Source organism: Fragaria vesca, linkage group LG7 (genome assembly GCF_000184155.1).
Source record: "Fragaria vesca subsp. vesca linkage group LG7, FraVesHawaii_1.0, whole genome shotgun sequence".
NCBI classification, from domain to species: domain Eukaryota; kingdom Viridiplantae; phylum Streptophyta; class Magnoliopsida; order Rosales; family Rosaceae; genus Fragaria; species Fragaria vesca.
In genome coordinates this window covers 8,483,899-8,506,632 of record NC_020497.1, presented here as the reverse complement: position 1 = coordinate 8,506,632, position 22,734 = coordinate 8,483,899, and the positions used below count along the sequence as shown (strand labels likewise).

General features: G+C 37.7%; 3 protein-coding genes across 5 annotated transcripts; 1 reads left to right on the top strand and 2 right to left on the bottom strand.

The window, feature by feature from the left end:
• Window positions 1-508: 508 nt before the first annotated feature.
• Window positions 509-3,253, bottom strand: LOC101297668 (glutathione transferase GST 23-like). 3 transcript variants are annotated; one of them, XM_004306962.1, is made up of 4 exons: window positions 3,052-3,241; window positions 1,577-1,623; window positions 995-1,406; window positions 509-902 (listed from the first exon to the last, which is right to left on the bottom strand). In XM_004306962.1, the coding sequence occupies exons 3-4, from the start codon at window positions 1,301-1,303 to the stop codon at window positions 546-548; spliced, it is 666 nt and encodes a 221-aa protein (XP_004307010.1). In that variant the 5' UTR covers window positions 1,304-1,406; window positions 1,577-1,623; window positions 3,052-3,241; the 3' UTR covers window positions 509-545. The 3 variants fall into 3 exon arrangements, with proteins under 3 accessions (XP_004307010.1, XP_004307009.1, XP_004307011.1); XM_004306961.1 differs by lacking the exon at window positions 1,577-1,623 and having other exon boundaries at window positions 3,052-3,253; XM_004306963.1 differs by lacking the exon at window positions 1,577-1,623 and having other exon boundaries at window positions 995-1,346; window positions 3,052-3,201.
• Window positions 3,254-4,243: 990 nt separating this feature from the next.
• On the top strand, window positions 4,244-11,557 carry LOC101298843 (pentatricopeptide repeat-containing protein At1g02060, chloroplastic-like). Its single transcript, XM_004308477.1, has 4 exons — window positions 4,244-6,429; window positions 8,473-8,509; window positions 9,863-10,055; window positions 10,363-11,557. Exons 1-4 carry the CDS (start codon window positions 4,244-4,246, stop codon window positions 11,331-11,333), a joined length of 3,387 nt encoding a protein of 1,128 aa, XP_004308525.1. The 3' UTR covers window positions 11,334-11,557.
• Window positions 11,558-18,786: 7,229 nt separating this feature from the next.
• Window positions 18,787-19,949, bottom strand: LOC101298555 (vignain-like). Its single transcript, XM_004308476.1, has 2 exons — window positions 19,517-19,949; window positions 18,787-19,379 (listed from the first exon to the last, which is right to left on the bottom strand). The coding sequence occupies exons 1-2, from the start codon at window positions 19,947-19,949 to the stop codon at window positions 18,787-18,789; spliced, it is 1,026 nt and encodes a 341-aa protein (XP_004308524.1).
• Between the last annotated feature and the right edge of the window lie 2,785 nt (window positions 19,950-22,734).

The window sequence follows — 22,734 nt, the reverse complement described above, 5'->3', positions numbered from 1 at the left end:
CGGGTGTATCCACCGTCCATTTTGACCCGCCAAAAAAAAAAAAAAAAAAAATTAAACGGTAGGAGATGACGGGTGCACCGCGCACCCGGATGCGCCGAATAGGCTCTCTGATTCAAATGGGACACAATAAAAGGGAGTGAAACCACAAAGGAGGAGAAGAACTACCATGTGCTACATTGGTCAGATTTTGATCATGTTTGTTCTATCTATGCAATGGTGTGACGAAAGTATCAGTAACTTGTAACTGCAATAAGCACCACACATAGACTTGTTTTACACGCGTGTAATTTTCTGGCACACCGATTTATTCTTATGCAGAGGATACAGATGAACAGAAATGGGTGGCTTTGGCCGTTGTACAATCTTATAATCCCAGGCGTAAAGTACCCCGGAGCAAGATTTCTATTTCTGACTTGGAACGTTGCTTATCAAAGGCATCGTTTTCAGCTGCTCAAAGTTCTGGTAAGGATTTAATCTTATTCAGTTCAAAGTTGAATAGTGTACATTTTAAATTTGAAATGGGATTCAGTTTGTTAACTAGGATATCAAGTAGTGGCTGGCTTGGTATACATCTCCCTTAGCCATTTGAAATAGGCTAACAGGCGAGTTTGGTCAGGATGCTTTTCTTTAATCACCTGAACTTCCTTGAAATTTCTGATCCATGCGTGCAAGCGAGGGAAGCTAGCGGCTTCCAGAACTTGTACACCAGCTGCTTCTTCCATGCCCTCAAACCAGAATGCTAGCCATCCTAAGGATAAGTCTGTCATTCCAATCTTGTCACCATCAAAGAACTTCTCCTCAGGGAAATGCTCTTCCAAGATCTTCAGACACTCCTGGGCTTCTTTCACTGCTTTTATTTGCTCTTCTCCAGCTCTTTGAAAGAATCCGTAAAGATTCGGCTTCTAAATTGTACCATAACCAATTAACCAGTCAGCTAAGGAATAACATTTTATATGGGAGAAGCTCTCTAGGAGGAAAAGGCAGGTAGGATTACCTTGTCATCTCGAAATTTTGTCCAAAATCGAGCCATGGCCCTCGCATGAGGGTCTGTTGGAAGCAGAGGGTTCTGTGGCCATGTCTCTTCAATGTACTCCAGAATAATACTGGACTCTGCAATCAGCTTTTCACCATGAACAAACACTGGCACCTTCTTGTGCACTGGGTTGTACTGAAGAAGTGAATCATTCTTGTTGAATATGTCCTCTTCTTGATATTCGTACTTGACTCCCTTAAGATTCAGAGCCCATATAACCCTGTAAACATAAGGACTCGCCCAGAATCCTATTACCCTCACTTCCTCCATATTCGTTTAGTTTCGATCTGCTTGTCTTTTTAGTCTACATGTACTATATATATAATATATACGAGGCAACAGAAGAATGAGGCCTAAACTTTTTGCACGGAATCTGCAAAGACAAAAAAAAAAAAAAAAAAAAAAAAACAAACAAACAAAAATCTCGTAATTAATAATTTAAGTAGGCAAACTAATTGGATGCACATATATATGAGGTTACACATATATATATGAGGGCCTTGAAACTCAGATTAGGAAAGCAAAGAAGAAGAAAACATCCACCTTTGAATCTGCTAAGTTCCATTAGAGTGCTAATCCTCTTTAGTTAGCTGAAAATCAGACAAAAACCTAAACTAAAATCAGGGATCCCCATTCCAGATCCAAAACAGCAGATGGGATAGCAACGCAAATGGAGACTAAATCTAGAAAAGGCGCAACCGATTGAACCTCAATCAACCTCAATAAACAAAACATAGAAACAGATCTAGAAATAAGATGGTAGATTTGAGACAGAAAGGGAAAAAAACTGTATGGCCTAAAATTTGAGAAGTCTTTTATCGCGAGGGTAGAACAAATGTGGGCTAAGCTGGTGCTAAATGAGCTAAAATCTGTATGATCTATGCAACAAATGACTCATTTTTATAACAAATTAATGAAATTAAGTGGATCCAAATGGTTTTAATCCATCCACCAAGCATAACAGATTGCCACACACATGCCGAAGATATTGCTTAAACAGGGTGTAAAAGTTTCAACTTTTAACCTGGAATTACAGAATACTGATCACCAAGATTATTGCAACAAAAGCAAGTGGAATTGAAAAAAAAGGTTTCAGGAGTACTTTGCAGAGATCTCCAAACAAAACAATAGTTTGTAATTCAGAGTTACAAAAACAGCATAACAAACAGTCAGCTTTATAACCAAACCTTAGCTTATTCTATCCAAGTATATGTATAAGTAACCTAACTACTATATGTATAACTGGTCTAGGAAAGTTAAAGTAACTCACAATAATAGTATTAGGAGTATCGTTCAGAATGCATTTTCCTTTGCAAGAATATAGTAAATACTTAAGGTCTAAAGGCAAATTGATCGTCTCTCATCATATGAACCATAAGATGTGAGGAGTAGAATATGCATCCCGACTCCTTACGATCCATTAAGTGTAATGTAACTACTGATGCTTTGTTTACCTATTTGCCTAGAAGAATTAGAAACCTGCTCAAGTACAAAGTATGTGCCCAATTGTACTTAAAAATTTACCTTTTGGTTTCGTAATTTAAAAGGAAAAAGGAAAAAAAAAAAAACTAAGGAGAAAGGGACCCCTAACAGAATGTAGAAGATCTCTACTTTAGATTTCTTCTGCTCATCTTAGTATGAATACTTGTCTTGTTATTACATGAATTGAAGAAGCTATGCAAAAGCCATTAATTTGACCAAATGGAAATTGCTAAGTAACCTGACAAATTCAAAGAACAGAAATTCATATCTGGGACTGCTCTATCTGAAATCAATAGAGTTACCAAACGGCAGATCATGAAAATCTGATGACTCAAACATATATCACAAATTTAAACCAATATTAGTATTAAAGTATTAAACCCATACCAACCATCCAAATTTCTAAGTTTGTAAATTCCAGATAAAGATTGGGTTTAGCAAAACAACATGCAACAAATGAAAATGAAGGAATACCCAGATGAGCAAAGGCACAAAGCAAAGAATTAAACCGTGGTGGAAGGTTTTGAAAGACTCACTGATTAGTAAGATGATATGAGAAGGGCCAGGTCGCTGAAAAGCTAGAAATCTGGAATGGTTCTATTCTTGGCAATTGCATCTACCATTTCTCTCTTGCTTAAACTTGATATGCTTTGAGTCTTCCACCGTCGTCGCTGATATGATTGACCTTCTCTTAAGTGAGGATTGATATTTTGATCTCATTGGTGCGACTGTGCGAGTGAGTGAGAACTGTGAGATAATGTACCAATATACATTCGGTGGACTCAAATTTGACATAGCTGCAGGCCTGTGGCATGTACACTATCTTTTTGAAAGTAAATACACTATCTTGATACAAGTGTAAAATCACGTAAATACTTTCGTAAAAAAAAAAAACACGTAGTATTAAATTAGTCTATAGGTTACCAAATATGATTGGTCTAATGAAAGTATACTAGGCAGCAACTAGAGCGGATGTTGCAAAAATTCTCTTGATTATAATAGAAGGTCTTTGGTTCGAACTCTAGCTAAAATTGCTCCCGGACTCGAAATTGTAGTTCATCCAGCTACCATTTAGATGAGCTTGATACTATATTACAACTATTATTTTCACAATCCGATTTTTTTTTTTTTCCAATAGAAAAAGAAACTACAAAACAGAATTGAACGCGAAAACCTTTACAACAACCAACTTGAAGTTTATCAAACAGTAGAGCAGGAACAGCTTCTGGTGGTAGAGAATTGTGCCAACTGCCGATAGGGTCTCTTTGTCCCCAGTTCGCTAAAACATCGACTAAGAAATTCACTTCTCTCCAAACATTAGTGTATTGAATGAAACTGAACTGGCTAGCTAGAGTTTTAATATCTTCGACATGAATAGAGATTCGCCAAAAAACACTGATCTTGTAATTTTGACAATCAATAAGCATCTTTGAAATCTCCTTTCACTTTTAAATGGGAAATTTTCACAATCCGAGTTCAGAAGAAAGGAAGCACGGTTATCTTCACAATTCGAGTTAAGAAGAAAGGAAGCACTGTTCAGAGAAACGTGTCAAACTAGGAACATGGCAGAAATGACTTTGGTCTCCTTCAGTTGTGTCAACTGTCAAGTACTCATCAAAGTACATAAACATGTCGACTCTACTAGAATAGTTGGGGTTGAGAAGACTCAAAACTCTTTGAAGTTCCAAAAGAGTTGATTCGCCGGAATCCAAAACCCAAATTCCCTCAATGGCCGCCAAACCCAATTCCCGGCGTCCACCCCTAACAGTCCTCCGGGAACAGTTCCTCAGACCCAACCGCAACTCCAGACCTCCTCTCAGCTACGCCTCTCCTCCCAAACCCACCTCCTCCTCCTCAAAATCCCAATGCAGCAAAACCGCCCAAGCCATGGCTTCCCTCATCAACTCCACCCCATGGTCACCTCACCTCCAGTCCTCCCTCTCCTCTCTCTCCCCCTCCATCTCCACCACCACCGTCTCCCAAACCCTCCGCCGCATCAAAACCCCCTCTCAAGCCATCAAGTTCTTCAACTGGGTTGAATCTCTCGGCTTCTCCCACACCTCCCACTCCTACTTCACCATCCTCGAACTCCTCGGCCGCAACAGAAACCTCAACGCCGCTCGAAACTTCCTCTTCTCGATTGAGAAGAGGTCCAACGGCAAGGTCAAGCTCGAGGACAAGTTCTTCAACAGCTTGATCAGAAGCTACGGAGCAGCAGGGCTGTTTCAGGAGGCTGTGAATGTCTTCAAGACAATGAAGTCCATGGGGATTTCGGCCTCTGTATTTAGTTTCAATAGTTTGTTTTCGGTTTTGCTTAAGAGGGGTAGAACTAGTATGGTGAGGAATGTTTATGATGAGATGCTTGGGATGTATGGAGTTGAGCCGGATACGCATACGTTTAATATTTTGATCAGGGGGTTTTGTATGAGCTCCATGGTTGATGAGGGGTTTTGGTTTTTTAAGGAAATGGAGAGGTTTAAGTGTGAGCCGGATGTTGTTACGTATAATACTCTTGTTGATGGGTTGTGTAGAGATGGAAAGGTGGAGATTGCGAGGAATGTGGTCAAGGGGATGATGAGTAAGAGCAGTGAAGGGGAGTTGAATCAGTTGAATCCGAATGTTGTTACTTATACGACTTTGATTAGAGGGTACTGTGTGAGGCAAGAGGTTGATGAGGCTTTGGGGGTGTTGGAGGAGATGACTAGTCAGGGGATGAAGCCGAATGAGATTACTTATAATACTTTGTTTAAAGGACTTTGTGAAGCAAAGAGGCTGGATAAGATTAAGGAAATCTTGGAGGGGGCAATGAGAGGTGAAGGATTTACTCCTGACACGTGTACGTTTAACACGCTGATGCATTCACATTGCATTGCAGGGAACTTGGAGGAAGCATTGAAGGTTTTCAGAATGATGTCAGAGTTAAAGGTCCCTCCAGATTCAGCTACATATAGTGTTTTGATACGCAGTTGGTGTGAGCGAAGAGATTATAGTAAAGCTGAGGAGTTGTTTGACGAGCTATCCAAGAAACAAATCTTGTTAAGTGATTGTGGCTGTACGCCTATAGTTGCGTCTTACAAGCCTATATTTGAGTACTTGTGTAGTAATGGGAGAACTAAGAAAGCAGATGAAGTGTTTAGGCAGCTACTGAAAAGAGGAACACAGGATCCTCCATCCTTCAAGACTTTGATCATGGGCCACTGTAGGGAAGGAACATATGAAGCTGGATACAAGCTCGTAGTCTTGATGCTGAGAAGGGATTATGTGCCGGATGTCAAGATTTATGATTCCTTAATTGATGGTTTCTTGGAGAAGGGTAATCCCCTGCTTGCACAACAGACTCTTGAGAAGATGCTGAAGAGCTCTCATCTACCAAGAACGTCTACTTTCCATTCTATACTGGCAGCTCTTCTAGAAAAGCATTGTGCCCGTGAATCTGCAAGCCTTTTTAGTTTAATGTTGGAGAAAAACTTTAGACCAAATATTGATCTCTCAACAGATCTTCTAAAGCTACTTTTCAGTGAGGGATTGCAAGAGAAAGCATTTAAGATTGTAGGATTGCTGCATGATGGTGGATACTCGATTAAATTGGAAGAACTGGTCAAGTTCCTTTGCCAGAGCAGAAAGCTATTAGAGGCATGTGAGTTACTACAATTCAGTCTGCGGAAGCAAGAAAATGTCAGTATTGATATTCTTGACCAAGTTATATTGGGGCTATGTGAAATCAATAAGCTTCGAGAAGCATTTGGCTTGTACTACGAACTGATCGAGAATGGTGACCATGGGCAGTTGCCATGCTTACATCATCTAAAATCTTCCCTAGAGGTTGCAGGTAGATCAGTTGAAGCTGACTTTGTCTCTAAAAGGATGCCGATACATCAGCTGGTGGATAAGTCTGGAAAGTCAAGACCTGAACTGTACGTTTGTAAGTATCTTGTTTAATTATCACTCTTTGTGCAGAAGTCACATGCATTCTTCCGGGTTTCTACTTCCTGTGCGTTTTTTTGTGCATAAAAATTTAGTCCTTCCATCTTCATAGGAACCCTATAGAACTCTTACTTGAATTTGGTTTCTCTATCTAATCGGGACTATCTTGACTCTTTGAACCCCAGAGAAAACTAATTTAGGTTTATGAATTGTGCACGGAATGTATTATTTTGAACTTGTTCCTCTAATGAGACTCTTCTGGCAGAACTGTTAAATAACTTTCAAGAATCCTGAGTGGTAGACCTCTATGGTGTTCTTAACAGCAGTCTTGTGTGAGTAACTGCCAATGTTATTGTCTATTCAAAGTATCAAAGTACATGTGGTGTTTGTGCCGGAATGTTATTTCAAACTTTCAAAGTATATGGAGTATGTAGGTCCTAGAACTATGCATTAAATGTTATGTTCTGAACTCAGTGCTCTATCAGGGTTCTTCCAGCATATCTTGGTTTTGGTGTTTGTGCATGTAATTTTATAATACACTGTAAAGCAGTTTTTAAGGATCTCAAGTGATTTGGTTGAGTGAAGGATCTCTGTGTTGATGTTTTTACATCATGAACTAATGTAGTTCATACGTCACTTTCATAGTATGAAGAAATGAACTAATCTTATTGATATATATCAATAAATTGTATCCTATTTTATTGGTGTGCAGAAGGCTATGCTGAACGGAGTGTTAATGTATTTCATCTCAACATAGGGAATGGCCTATCAGAGTTGTTATAGTCCTTTGAATTGGCTGAACAACTCTTCACATCAAGCTATGTTCTTGGCTTGTTACAGCTTATCAAGGCCTTCTCAGTTGCCCAAAGATTCTGGTAATGTTTTTGGAACTACTGCCATTCCCATACTCATGAAACTTCGGAATTCCAGTATTAGATTGCTAAATCAAACACTGTTTATGAAACAGATAGTCATTTCCTTGTCATAAATAACATGGTTTGTAACTCTCACATCCTCTTAGGGCTTGTTTGCTTCCTGTAATTGAAATTTCAATAACCATTCTTTCGTTTTCTTTTCTGTTTTCTTGTTGGTCTCAAAATTGAGAGCGTTATTCATTTGTGAGAATTTAAATTCATGAGAGCCTAATTCTTAATGTGTTAATCAGTATGTTAGGATTTGGATTCCAGGATACAAATTTTAGTTAAGTTTCACCATATCAGTTGTACTGTTCATCACAGCTTGTGCTTTACTGAGGTGGGCAACATTGTCATTGCATTCTGATCAGCTTTGTAATGATGGATTAAATTAAGTCAGATCTTGTTTTGTTCAACTATCATTTGATTTACCCAAAAAGTAAAGCTTAAAACCATTAGGAAATAACCTCATATGCATTATCAATTCCTTGCTGAAAACTAGGATGTAACTTTTTATAAGAAACTCAGGATAGCATCTGAATTCAAGATCCTTTGTGCTCTCTCACTCTGATAATTGTGTACAAATTATACCTACTTCAAAGTCCTCTCCTCCTAAAGTTTCACCTACACCAAGAACCCATAGAACCTGTGTATGAAAGCTGATTTTGCAACTTCTGCATTAACCTTGTCTTTCTTATTGCATTATCAAATTCTCTCTTTTTCACCATCACAACTCCATTCTGCAAATATATATCCCATCCCCCCCACTTTATGTTGCCATAACTTTCTCTTTTTCTCTCTCAGATTTTGGTGTCACACTTCATTGTTGATGCAAACAAAACTCAATCACTGGAGGCAGACTCTAGTACTGAAAATTCGGATGGTTGATCCTCTAAAAAAAGTTTGATACTGAGAAATAAGCCTCTCAACACTAACTTGCTGACGAATCTGTAGGTCAGTGAATTTCCATTATGCAGAATGGTGTTGATACATAAAAGAAGAGAAGTTGTTGCAATGAGAGGAATATGTGATGCCTTAGGCTGGGGGTCTGATTGGTTCGTTGAATTCTTGAGCAGGAAATGTTTTGAGAGGACAAGATATTCTGCTTTCAAAATACAGATTTACAGCTCATTTGGGCATGGATGAGAGATTTCAGGTAATGTGGAAAACGAGTTCACTTAATCAATTTCTTAAACAAATTAGTGGAGCTTACATGCGTTAATTGGATATATAACTATGTGAAACATTAGACAATAAATGTCTGGGAATCCAAATGTCTGTACCCTTCTGCAGTTCTGCTGAAGTTAAGATAATTATCTGGTAAATGACATAAAGCAGTGAATAAAGGCAAGCTACGTATTATATTGCTAAAGTACTAGCTGCCCATTGGCTGGGAGATTTCTAACTATATATACCAAGGGGAGAGCTGCTTAATTGGTTCTAGTTATGAATTATGTTATGAAGTATGAAGTTGTGGCATGGCATTACAGATATGGAGGAACTTTAACTTTAGATGGCCATTTATTTTTATTAAAGGAAGTTAAAAGGACCGCTCGAGAAGTTTCAAACGGTCTGAGTTGGTCATATTGTGAGATTGTGTAATGTGGTGGCACACAATGTGGCTCAGTTTGCTATTTGGCGTCTCTCTCTGGATGTTACGGTAACCAATTGATTTAAAACATGTAATTGCTTATTGAAGAGTGTGGTACTGTTTCCCTTTGTTTAAAACTCAGAATAGACTAGGCTTTGTGATGCCAAACTCCTTTTGAGTAAAATTATTTTTGTGATAAAAAAAAATTGCAAAACATTTTCTTGTAAGAATCAGATGTATGGCTTTCTTTAGTAAGGTTTATTAAAAAAAATGGTGCTTCTTTTCCATTAACATTGCCTCATCATATGGTGTAACAGATTTAGAATTGCAGAATCAGAGTATCTGATATGATCGTCAGTTGGAATTTGAATTGCAGAACCATGCTCATACAAATGGTTTGTTAGTTGAGCTGGGATATGAACCTGGTAGAACCTAGGTTCAATTTTAAGTCCAGTGAAAGTAAAATATTGGGTCATTTCCTTGTAAGCAAAAGAACATAATTTCCATTATTGTCTAAGCCTGGGAGAAAACCTCTGAAAAATGGCTTGAATGTGACATGGAAAGGATGTGTTGCCTGAATAATTATCTTCTTTTATGGTGTTATATTTTCTATGAATTCATACTTTCAAGCAGAGAGTGTAACAGTTGGTTACATAACTTACATTGATTGTTTAACCAAACAAGAGGCAAAGATTGTTTGCCGCCCTAAACAGTCACTCTCCTAACCCCCAAGAAACCTATAAAATCACCAAACCACAATAAAGTAAGTACCTTTTTGTATACATGCCAGTCTTCTCTGAAACCAACTCCTCTCCAACACCACCAAAAGCTGCCCATATATACAGGCCACACAATCTTTCACAACTCACAGAACTTCATTCCTAAAGCTTTCTCATCTCTATCATCACCATCCTAAAGATGTCGAAAGTACAAGGCAATAGGAATGGTTCTGCCAAGCAACTTCATGTTCCTACACCAGGGAAGGCAACAGTTCTTGCATTGGGTAAGGCCTTCCCGAGCCAAATCATCCCTCAGGATTGCTTGGTCGAGGGCTACATTCGCGACACGAAATGTGCAGATGTTGCCATTAAGGAGAAACTAGAGCGACTCTGTAAGCATGATCACACTTTTTAGTTATCTTCAAGCATTTGAACCCAATTCTTCACTTACTGGCTTGTACTACTAAATCACATGTCTAGCAACGGTAAAAACTCTACATAAACCCCGTTTTGAGAAGTAGGTTTTATCTCCATGAGAGGCATGGTAAGTAACAATAAGACTATTTGAGTTACACTGGTATAAGGTGGATCATATCTATTCTAGAGATGACTATCTATGATGTGGTGTATGTAACATTTCTTTGTATCATATAAGAGCAGGACTCATTGTGTTCTTTTTGCTTTTTCTTTTTTGGCAAGGCAAAACCACAACTGTGAAAACCAGGTACACAGTGATGTCAAAGGAGATCCTAGACAAATATCCTGAACTAGCAACTGAGGGCACAACCACTATCAGGCAAAGGCTTGAAATCACAAACCCTGCAGTGGTAGAGATGGCTTTTGAAGCAAGCCTTGCTTGCATCAAGGAATGGGGCAGACCGGTTGAAGACATAACTCACATTGTCTATGTGTCCTCAAGTGAAATAAGACTCCCTGGAGGTGATCTTTACCTTGCCAGCAAGCTTGGCCTGAGGAACGACGTAGGTCGTGTAATGCTCTATTTCTTAGGCTGCTATGGTGGTGTCACTGGCCTCAGGGTTGCCAAAGACATAGCTGAAAACAACCCGGGAAGCCGGGTCTTGTTAACCACTTCTGAGACCACCATTCTTGGTTTCAGGCCCCCCAACAAGGCGCGTCCTTATGACCTTGTTGGGGCTGCACTTTTCGGAGATGGAGCGGCGGCTGTGATTGTTGGAAGCAACCCAGTTTGGGGCCAAGAGTCTCCTTTCATGGAGCTTAACTATGCTGTCCAACAATTCCTCCCTGATACACACAATGTGATTGATGGAAGGCTCTCTGAAGAAGGCATCAACTTCAAGCTGGGAAGGGACCTTCCTCAGAAGATTGATGAGAACATTGAAGTGTTTTGCAAGAAACTCATGGCAAAAGCTAATCTCAAGGACTTCAATGAGCTATTCTGGGCTGTTCATCCTGGTGGGCCTGCAATCCTTAACAAGCTAGAGGGGACACTGAAGCTCACAAGTGACAAGCTTGAGTGTAGCAGACAGGCTCTGATGGACTATGGCAATGTTAGCAGCAACACCATTTTCTATGTGATGGAGAAGATGAGAGATGAGTTGAGGAAGAAAGAAGGGAGTGAAGAATGGGGACTTGCATTGGCTTTTGGACCTGGGATTACATTTGAAGGCATTCTACTTCGCAGCCTCTGATCTTATGTGCTCTGAAGCTATATATTGTCTCAAACGTATAGGAGGAATACTATTATGCTACATCTAAGTTTGTTTTCTAGAAGATGCAAGTCTTTCAAATTTCAATATAGGATGAAAATGAAGCTTTTTACCTTTGTTTTTTTGGGCTATGGAGAAAGAGATGTAGCCAAAGGATCAATTACTATTAACACTGGTTTGTGGGGGATATATATGAATTTGGTAATATATACTTGTGCAATTTCTTCGTAAACTGATCAATGAAGCAAAGTGAAATAATTACTTACCTCTTGATGAAATCTCTTTTTTTTTTTTTCTGGTCTTTGAATAATATCTTTTCTGTTGTAAATAGTTATTACTTAGTGGGCATTCTTGTAATTAACCGACTAGGGTTGTTATTGTAATTTATGTCATGGTCTCATCTCTATATAAGAGATGGTTCCCTACTCAATAATATTCACATATTCTTTCATTCTCTTGGTTGTTTCTCTCTTTTTTCAATCTATTCCTTTTGTTTTACAACACGTTATCAGCACGAATAGTTCTAACATTGAGTTTAATTTGTTGTTGCATGAAAAACTCTGAAATTGTTGATCAACCAAGCAAAGGACGATCATTCAACTTGGTTCAGGATCAACATAAAGAAGCAATTAGATTGGCCGGCAAGCTTTGCACATCAACTAAGATGAAGATCCTTCTTGCTCCGTATTGAGAAAAGTTTTCCAAATCTTAATTCTAATTTATTTCTTCAAGCCATGATTATATGAAAACCTACACCATGAAGCATAAACCATATTCCGTTTATAATTTTGAAATTTGTATATGCATGCTTATTGATTTGTAGTCACATGTAAAATATTCTCCTTTGATGCATGAACCACCAAATTTATATTATTCATCTATTTTGGTTTATATAATAAAAATGTGTTCATGTTTTGATATTGGAAAGAAAAAAATATGACATGAAAATCATCGAACGGCTGGTAGCCGTTGAAATTAGTGACCATCACATGCCTAGTAGTGCATACTTCAGATTCGGTATCTCGTTTTCCTGACATTCGAACACATGCAAGAGCGTGATTGCATTCTGAAAATAATGCATGTAACCGCTAATGTAGGAACATTAATTTGGTCATTTATACCAACGGTTACATATATGGAATATTTATGCCTGAAGCATTTAGTGATACAAATGAATTAATATTGCTCTTAATGGGTTTCAGTAAAATCCGTACATGAATGCGTAGCACTGATTATGTAACGTCATTTGTATAACGTCGCGTAACACTGATTATGTTATTTATGTGTAAATTCGAGTACATGAATGTGTTCCAGAAGTAACGCACACAACCATTAATTTGGTCGTTTATACTAGACGTTACATCTACGCAATAATCGCCGAAATTATGTCCATCATAATCAATTATGCTAGAAGCTCGTTGGTTCGAATATTCTTACCGTAATGGTTAGAAATGTTATGAATTTAATATTCGGTTACGTCAATTTGAATAATTGCCATTATAATTCATTATGCTAGAAGCATGAATTTTAGGTTTAATTATGTAATTATTATATAAACGTTATGCCAGTAGCATTTACCTCATTTATTACTAATATAGTAATACATAATGTTATAACCATTAATGAGATTTAAACCTATAACCGCTACATAAATGATATGTACTATTGACTTTATGTCGGATCCTAATTTAATGTCAATTACGAATTAGAATCATATTCATTTCAATTTGACGTTTATGAGGGTATAATGCCAGAAGCAATTACACCTTTATAACCCCGTAAATTGTGCTTGAAGCATTAGGGTTTAATTACGCGATTATTACATAAATGTTATGCCAGAAGCATTTATCCAATTTAATACTTATGTGTAATGCTAGAAGCATTAATGAGATTTGAACTCATTGCCTTTGGTACTTAACCGCAGCATAAATGATATTTATTTAGTAATTTATGCCATATATTAAATGTCGGTTAATTTCCAAATTCAAATTGCGTCAGTTTTATTTAATCAATTCTCAATTATGTTATCATTTATATGATTTGTTATGGGGATGTAATGACGCATTTTGCCGGAAGCAATTAATGATGCAAATGAATTTATTTTGCACGTAACCGCTACGGTGTTGACATTTATTGGTTTAGTAAATACCAATTGTATTGCATATACATTATGTCAATGAGAATTAAATTGTTTCCGTTATAATTTAATTTATTTCGGTTTCATATAATTTCTTTCACATTAAGTTTGTCTGTTACGATTTAATAACATATATTGCATTGGTTTATGTTATATTGGTGAATATTAATGATGTTAAGTCAGAAGCTTAAATCAAGCCTGTATATGCACGAAATTGAGCCAGAAGCTTGATGCAAGCTACAAGGCTAGCACAGAAGCTCGCCATGTATCGCCATGAGTCTATACAATGATTATAATTCTTCTCAAACTAGGCTCACCCAGTTGGATGCGATGTCTAGGCAAGTACTTTTGAGGATGTGTACTTAAGTGAGCCTCGCTCCACCACCTCATCATGGCTTACCTGGTCGTATACAATTGGAGTTACCGAAAGGGTTGATCAATAACATTGCATTTCTTGGTAGACCATTCTTAGCCCAGTAGGCCTACTCTCCCTCTACGGGACCTAAAAGCCCAACATACCTCTCAGAAATGCCCCGTAGGCTTGTAAAGTATGTAGAGGCTAGGTTTATTTATTTCACTTTAATTACAGTCAATTCCTTTGGTCCAGCAGAATCAAACAAAAGGAAAATAATCTAATGACACTGGTTTTTCGTACCTAGTCATTATGTATGTCTATAAGACTCTCCAAATATTTTCTCATAATGACTGTTGTTAATATATTCACCATATTTAATGTGTAGTTAATTGCCAGAAACATTTACACATAGTTACGTGACATACTCACTATGCTAAATTAGTAGCATGGACTTAATATCATCAATTGCTACATATTATAATTTGAAAATACATGTACCTAATGAATCTGTAGTTTAAAAATGAACCGGTAGTTCAGAAATGAACCAGTAGTTCATGTATAAATCGAACATGTAGTTTCGATAATTACCCCTTTAAGAAACTTGAAGTTTCATTCTAAAATTCACCAGATATGATCACATCGGTAGCTTTTATCATGTTAATTGGTAGTCTCCAGAAGAAACTATTTGAAGTAGATATCTTCCTTGCCTGAAGCAAATCATAATTAGAGAATATTGAAATGAAAAGGCTTAATGCCCTAGAATCTAAATCAAAATTGATTTGTGTTTATCAATATTAAGGAACTGAGCATTCTCGTCTGGCTGATGAGGCAAAATACCTCTACGTTTCAGAAGAACGTTATTGAAAGGTAAGTTCATTGAAACCAATGCTTAAACGTTGAAACCACCAGAAAAATGGTGTAATGTCTTTGCATAACCTTCGAATGTGCGGCCAAAAGCGTGCATTGAATATATTCAAATTTATTAGCTAGAAGCTAAATGATTCGAGCAAATACTAGCTATAGTATTGGAGTTTGATGCACCCAGGAAAAACATATGGTGCACCGTATCCTCAACTCAATTATCACATGGGCATCCCCCTCAGAATAAGGGTCTTGTTTTTAATGACACATTATGTCAAGCTGCTCGTTAAGAATGTTGAATAGTAGACCATCACATGCAAAGACTAGAATATATACTATCTCTTTATGCACAGAATGCCAGGGAAAATACGTGGACCTATCCAACCACCATACAGACCAGTTAAATATTAATGGTTTTGGTTGATGCATCAACAAAAGTGATCAGATGTCACATTATTGTCCACATGAAAATGCTGCGTTTGCTAAACTCTCACCCATGAAATAGAGGGTATACCACTCGGATTATCCCATAAAGTCTACAAGACTTGATAATGCCGGAGAGTTTACATCGAAGGTTTTCGATGATTATTGCATATCCCTTGGGTTTTGTAAAACATATAGTTTCTTATGTTCAAACCTAAGATGGTCTCGCATATAGAACCTTGGTAATGCGCACCAAGCTTCTACTGTTTGCGTCGGGCTATGCAATCTTGCATGTAGCCATATCGGTCCAGTTGAGGCCCACTGCTACCAGTCTTACTTCGTGTTACAGTTGGTGACTGGGTGTGAACCTGATGATTTTGCACTTACACACATTTGGGTTTGCAGTCTCCGTGCCAATTGTGCCGCCACAACGTACAAAATCGGGTCCTCAACAAAGGATGGGCATATATGTCGATTATGAACCCTATCCATTATGTGCTCCTAAGAGCCCTTGACAGGAGATCTCTATACCTCTAGATTTGCGGTCGTCACTTTGATGAGACAGTCTTCCCGCCGTTAGGGGGAGATAAGAATGTGAGCGTTCCTGATGAACGACGTGTAGAATGTTTCATCTTGATCCCCAAACCGCACATGTGAAATTGAAGTGCAAAGAATTCTACTTCTAGTTGAAGTGCAAAGAATCCTAGATCTACGTAGTGTAGCCCATAATATGCTACACACTTCACTAGATCTAGTTAAAGTGACGAGATCATATATATACCTGCTGCAAACCTGCAAGGATAAATGTCCTCGTAGGACGTATCATCCTAGTTGGATGAGGTACGGCCATGGCGGCTAACCAGTCATAGTCCCTGCCCAGAAGCGAGGTAGACCATTAGGTTTGAATGATTCTTATCCCTAGAAGAGGGTAAACTTGACACAAATGAATCTTCTTGTCATTGCAATCTCAAACCAATTCAACTCACGAGATAAATCCGGATTATGGGTTCGTCCTAGAAGAGACGAAGTTGGGGGACGCTTCAACATTTAAACCCACTCCCGAGAATAGAAAATCTCGGTAAATTTTGTGAGATATTGAATCGGAATGAGAGTTCATCGATGATATGTTTGTATTTGCGGTGGCCACCGAATTTATAATAAGCGATGATGTCGAACCTTGCTTCGTTGATAGATCTCAACGAAGAGATGGCTGGCTAAAAAGGAAAGAAACAATCCAGGTCAAATCAGATTCCTTAACTAAGAGAAAGGTGTTATGGGCCTGTTGTTCCCACACCTACCCATGTTAAACCTATATTGTTTAGATGGGTATTTGTAAGGAAGCGTAATGAGAAAAACGAGATTGTGATATAAGTCTCGTTTAGTGGCACAAGGATTTTCTCAACGCCCTGTGATTGATTACGAGGAGATGTATTTTCCCGTAATGGACGTCATAACGTTCCACTACCTTATCAGTTTGGTAGTTTCCAAATAACTGAATAAGCAGCATATGAATGTGGTAACAACTTATCTCTATGGGGATCTGAATATAGAGATATACATGAAGTTTCCTGAAGGACTTCTGATACCCAATGCAAATAGTTCTAAACCACAGAACATGCTCTCCATTTGCTAGAGTAGTTCACTTTAGGGGTTCAAACAATCCAGACGGAGTTGGTATAACCGTCTAAGTGAATATTTGTTTGGGGTGGGATATATGAACAAATGGACTATGCCCATGCGTGTTTTAAGGAAACAAATTCCGGATTTGTAATTTATGGTAATTTATGTCAATGACATGAATTTGACTGATACTCTTGAAGAGATATAAGGAAACTGCAAAACACCTGAAATCAGAGTTTGAGATGAATGTCTTTAGGAGACTAAATATTATTTTGTCGACCTGAAGTCGTGCAAAGTGCAGATGAAATTTTGGTCCATCAATCAAATTAAATCTAGAAGATGTTAAGATACTTTGATGAGGATAAAACAAAGTATTTAAGCACACCTATAGTCGTCCGAGGTCTAAAGACACCCATATTATCGTGCAGATAATAACAAAGAGATATTGAGGCCAGAAGACTCATATCTAAGTACAATAGGCACATTATTGTACTTGGTTAAATGGCCTTGACCGGACATCTCATCTGATGTGAATTTGTTAGCTAGATATAGCTTTGCGCCAACACGCCGCCTCCGTAAATGGCATAAAAGACAATTTTCCGTTACTTTAAATGTATGACGGAAAAGGGCTCATTCTATCCCTAGGCATTATGGAATGAATCAACCGCCTATGATCCTTGGAATGATGTTTGCCTTGTTAAATATGTTGATACGGGTTATGTAAACTCACACAAGGCTTATTCTCAACTGGTTATGTCTTTACTATAGGGAATACAATAATCTTAGAGGCATATGACACAAGAACCTCTTTAAATCATGCTGACTATTAAGTTATTCAAGAAGTATGATCAATGTAGTAGTTTTCAGGGGGAGTCAATATTAAGGGAGTATCCTGAAGTATACTCTTGACTATTGTGTACTCTTTTTGTCCTTCGTCCATGGTTATTTTGTCCCACTGGGTTTTGTTACCTGGCAAGGTTTTAATGAGGCACACATGTAATTGGTCACCTTGCTCATGCTGCATCTTGAAGATACATTTATTTGAAATATATGCATTTGCTCATCTTTTCCCTTCGACCACGGGTTTGTCCCACTGGGTTTACCGGGCAAGGTTTTGGTGTAGCAACTATTATGCATCTATCTCCCATAAACTCACATCTTATGATCCAGACTAAACCGCTTCACCGAAATCAAGGGTTCTGATTATCGCTGCTACTTGTGCGTTGTACTCTTTTCTCCTTCGACCAGGATTGTTTTTGTCCCATAGGGTTTTTATTACCTGGCAAGGTTTTGACGAGACAACACCGAAGCACATATTAGAGGAAGCTAATGACAGAGAATACCCAAGGGGGAGTGTTGTAAATAGTTATTACTTAGTGGGCATTCTTGTAATTAGCCGACTAGGGTTGTTATTGTAATTTATGTCATGGTCTCATCTCTATTTAAGAGATGGTTTCCTACTCAATAATATTCACATATTCTCTCATTCTCTTGGTTGTTTCTCTCTTTTCTCAATCTATTCCTTTTGTTTTACAACATTTTCAAAAATATGGAGAATGTTGCTTTCAAGGTTTTAATGGGAATGAGTCCTATGTACATTGTATAATGTGTCTATCTGGCTTCTCCTAATTCTAACGGGAAAGGCAAGCCTATTTTGAAGTTTCCTTTTGGCTTGTTTGTGGGCTCTTAGATCCTAGTTGAGAATGTAAGACAAGCTCTTTAGTGCATCAACAACAAAAGTGATATATCAGACGCCACATTGTCCAGAACCAAGCACAATATTTCTCACATTTGAGTTTTGTCCAAGAGTCAAAGCCAAAGCTCTCAGATAACAAAGATGTATATTTTGTAATATTTTGTACTTATATGATTCATTTCATACATAGGCCACTGTAGTTTCTGTATTTCATGAAACTACTAAAATGGCGTCACTGACTGATCTTTTTTCTAGTATTACGTACACACACAAGTTCATGTACATATCATGATAACTATTTACCTACAATAGTAGTAGGCTTTGATTTGATTTCAATGGTATATTATACAGTGGGGTAAGAGGCTTCCATGGCAATGCCACAGAGACCTTCAGGTGCAGCAACATCTCTTTGCATCCTAATGTATCCTTCTTCACCCCATTGTGCACCCCATGAGTTCTTTACCAACCAGTACTTAGTCCCATCAGCATCGACGCCATAGCCAACAGCAGTAACACCATGGTCTAGTTCTGTTCCACACGTTCCTGTGAAAACACCACTTGAATATAACTGGAAGTCATAACCACTAGCATCAATGGCAACTGAAATAGGTTGATTAGCCACGGCCTTAAGAAGAGCGCTTTCACTGTTTGCAGGCACATCTTCGTGGCCAGTTATCGTGGCTGCATGTCCTGCTGCCTTTTTGGCATTGCATGTACCATCAGCAGCCGTGTAGGGATAATTAGCCTCGGTATTAATACCATGATTTTGAATGACAAACTGAAATGCATCATCCATAAGGCCACCTGAACAGCCTTGGTCGACACCATTGACATCACAGTCAACCAACTCTTGCTCCGACAAAGAGATTAGTTTACCAGTTGTAAGCTGAGTGATTCCTTCCATAGCTCCCACTGCTGAAAAGGCCCAACAACTTCCTGTATACATTTCAAAATTGTAGTAATTAGAATAGAGTTAAATAGCATCATTCACAATTTTTTCTTTTTATGTAGACGAAAATAATCTTACGACAAAAAAAAAAAAAAAAAAAAGAAGGGAATAGTGTGTTACATACCACATTGGCCTTGGTCCTTCACTGGAGTTACAGCTCCCTTCTTCCTCCAGTCCATTGTAGCCGGTACAGTAACATTTTCGTACTTGAAAGTAGTGGTCTTCGTGGAACACTCGTGCCCCAAGAATCGATTTCTTGAGGCAGTGAACTCCTCATTTGTAAGGTCTGCAAATTGGTTCAGACTCAATTTGTAAAGTTTGTTTCCATCTTTGTTGGAAGACTCTACATATGCCTCATTCTCCTTGAATATCTTGAAGCGATCCTCCTTCTCGTTGATATCATTATACACACGTCCATAACGTGCTATCCATTGCTCGTACCTCCCATAAGCTAATGCATCTTGAAGGCTACGAGAAGTGGCTTCCGAAGACCAGGCCCCCAACATGATCAGGACAAATGCCAAGCACATACATTTGCTCTGGTTGGTGAACTCCATTGTAGGCTAGAATATGAAAGTTGATGAATATGAGGAGTTTTAGTGAAATGGTAAGACTATTCAGACAGTTTATATAGAGAAGATAATGACCTTTGTATATCATCTCCATCTCCGTGCCCCAAAATGCAGTGTGCAATGTCCTTACTCCTTGCCCCAGAAAACGTTCTGATATGAACCTGCAGTAAGATTATTAAATAGTTAATATGACTATTGTTCTAATTTGATGCTTGTCTTGCTAAACCATTATTATCTCTGTCCTTGAGTGTATAGTGGATAATTAACTTATATGAAGACAGCCTAATAACCACAATAATGGATTGACTTGATTAAATTGAGAAACAAGTCACAAGAAATCTAAAAGACAAAAACATGTATTAGACTCTGATTTAAATTGAAGTCACTTTCCTTTATAGAATTAACTATTTAAAATAAAAATTTCCTAACATCAGTTAGATTTATAAAGCATCAAGCACACTACTCCTAGTAACCCATTTAGGAAGTACCACATTGAGCAAACTGATATGGTATTTCATGATGGATAAGCATAGCAATCTCAGAAAAGCAGAAGTGATGAAAAGGTTCGACAAAAGAGGATAAATCCGTACGAATTAGCAAGAAACCTGTCCAATTCCAAGTTTTGTCATTGAACTTTTTAGTTTTTTTTTTCTTCAGTATCAGAATGTCATCTTTGGTCGACAGTTCTCTTATTTGGCTTTTGTGACGATATATCAAGTTATCAACAAGAGAAACAGGAGGCTAGGACCTTTAAATTAGCTACCGTAGTAACTATCACCATTTGACCAAAAGACAAATAGCATCAAACTATCAATTACCAGACAAATACCAAGTTTTCTTACATCAATGCCTAGTCTGACAGCTAGCTTTGTGCGAGAATATAAGTTGCAGCTCTTCAGTGCAAATTGGCTTTTCTTCTTCTACGGTGTTGATGAATCCGAGTGATTCCCACCATGAACACTGCTTTCCTCTTTAGTGATTAGTGTCTATTATGTTGTAGTTGAATCCAAATTGCCAAAGAAAAAACAAAACTTTTAGGCCAAGATACAGAGCTTTCTTGATACTTTATAGCATTGTTAGGCCTGCAGAGGATTACCATCAACAACCAAAACACCGACACCTTCAGCTGGTTTTGCACTGGAAGTGTACTGAGATAACCCGTCTCATTGTTTAAGGGTTGCAGCTGTGTAGTCATATCCCTATAGAAGAAAAATACAATAACTATGAAGATCAGACTCCAGTTTGATACAGTAAGGCATCAAAATATATTAGAATTATAGTTGGCTTGTCCATAGAAAGGTTTAGGCCAATCACTATGCTGACAAATTGTTAGAGCTAGCAAATCACTCCTTGCAAAAATCCAGTACATTATCTTCCTCAGACCAAATCCAGTACATTAGGCAAGTCATACTGGAACATATCAAAACAATTTTATTCCACAGTTTATAGAACAATGCATGGTTTTACAAGATCCATGTATAGTTTCTAATCCATAACTTACAAATTTAAAACACAACTCGAAGATATTTTCTTTTGTTAACCTGAGCCTATATTAATGCTAACACCTTCAAGTGCAGGACATGCTTCCAGACTCTGCTTTCTGAGCAATGAATTTACGAGTACGACCTCGTTTGCTGCAAGGACATAGTGTCTATATAGCAAACGAGGTCATATTCGTGAAGAAGGAATTTGACCTCGAACCTGAAGCTTCCAGAAGGTACGAGTTGGACTCATCCGCGAACCTTTCTACAAGGAAGTCGTTCGTGAAAAAGGAAAAGACCGTCTCTTCGAGCTTGATTTTGATCGAGTAAATCTACATGGTTGTACGCATAGTTTGTGTATATCCAGAGAAGTCGACAACCAACCAATTTAATTTAATTTAACATATACTATTTTTCGTACACTGTTTATTGACTGTTCACAATCACTGTTCACGTGAACAGTGTTGGCCTGGGTGTTGTTTTTTTTTTTTTTTTATTTTTATTTTATTTTATTATAAATTGTAGAAGATGTTTACACAATTAAGACTGTTATAATTTACACATTTATAATGATAAAAAGATCTCACAAGAAATTTTTGTTTGCAGTTACCTAAGGTCCTCAAGTTGATAAGAAGATCTCACCATAATTTAAATTTAGACGATATTCAGACATAACTCAGACTTGAGTGTTTTTTGACCAGCCATACTAACTCATCAAATTCTTGAGAAAAATTGCAAATATAAAACTGGAAAATAAATACAATACTGACTCATCAAATTTTTGAGAAAAATTACAACGATCCAAAGATGGTCATAAGAACTCTTGCAGAAAGATCTAAATATTGCAAATAAAACAGAGGTAAAGTCTTTATCTATGTTTACTGTAAGAAATTATCGATTTTAAGATTTATGTGGAGTTTGATTATTCAAAATGAAACAAAATGTGGAGTCTTACTAACTACTGGTGTCAATTTTGTTGCTTTTGTGGTTGCTTGACTTTCTTTGGTATATATGCACTTTTATTAGTCTTTTCTTATGTTTCCTTCTTTTATATATAGATCTTTAGGGTTTCCATTAATTTTCAGTTGAAGTCTCTTGTATTTTGCAATAAGCAAAAGATTGAGCTCTGCTAGAACTTGAAGGACTTTCTGATAAAGTTCATAATTTCATAGATAGACCGGGACTATAGGGATTATAAGTTATCATAAAATCTTAAATCTTAAAGGTGTAACACTGAAATGAGAAATACATTTACAACAATATAGAGATGGGGAATTAAGATGACAAAT

Bases quoted from the DNA above. Each gene is read 5' to 3' on its own strand.
- LOC101297668 (XM_004306961.1), bottom strand. From the start codon at position 1,303: ATGGAGGAAGTGAGGGTAATAGGATTCTGGGCGAGTCCTTATGTTTAC. The intron at 903-994 runs GTAATCCTACCT...GGTACAATTTAG, and splicing joins CAAAATTTCGAGATGACAAG to AAGCCGAATCTTTACGGATT.
- LOC101298555 (XM_004308476.1), bottom strand. From the start codon at position 19,949: ATGGAGTTCACCAACCAGAGCAAATGTATGTGCTTGGCATTTGTCCTG. The intron at 19,380-19,516 runs GTATGTAACACA...AAATGTATACAG, and splicing joins GAAGGACCAAGGCCAATGTG to GAAGTTGTTGGGCCTTTTCA.
- LOC101298843 (XM_004308477.1), top strand. From the start codon at position 4,244: ATGGCCGCCAAACCCAATTCCCGGCGTCCACCCCTAACAGTCCTCCGG. The intron at 6,430-8,472 runs GTACGTTTGTAA...TTCAAAATACAG, and splicing joins GGAAAGTCAAGACCTGAACT to ATTTACAGCTCATTTGGGCA. The intron at 8,510-9,862 runs GTAATGTGGAAA...ACCATCCTAAAG, and splicing joins GCATGGATGAGAGATTTCAG to ATGTCGAAAGTACAAGGCAA.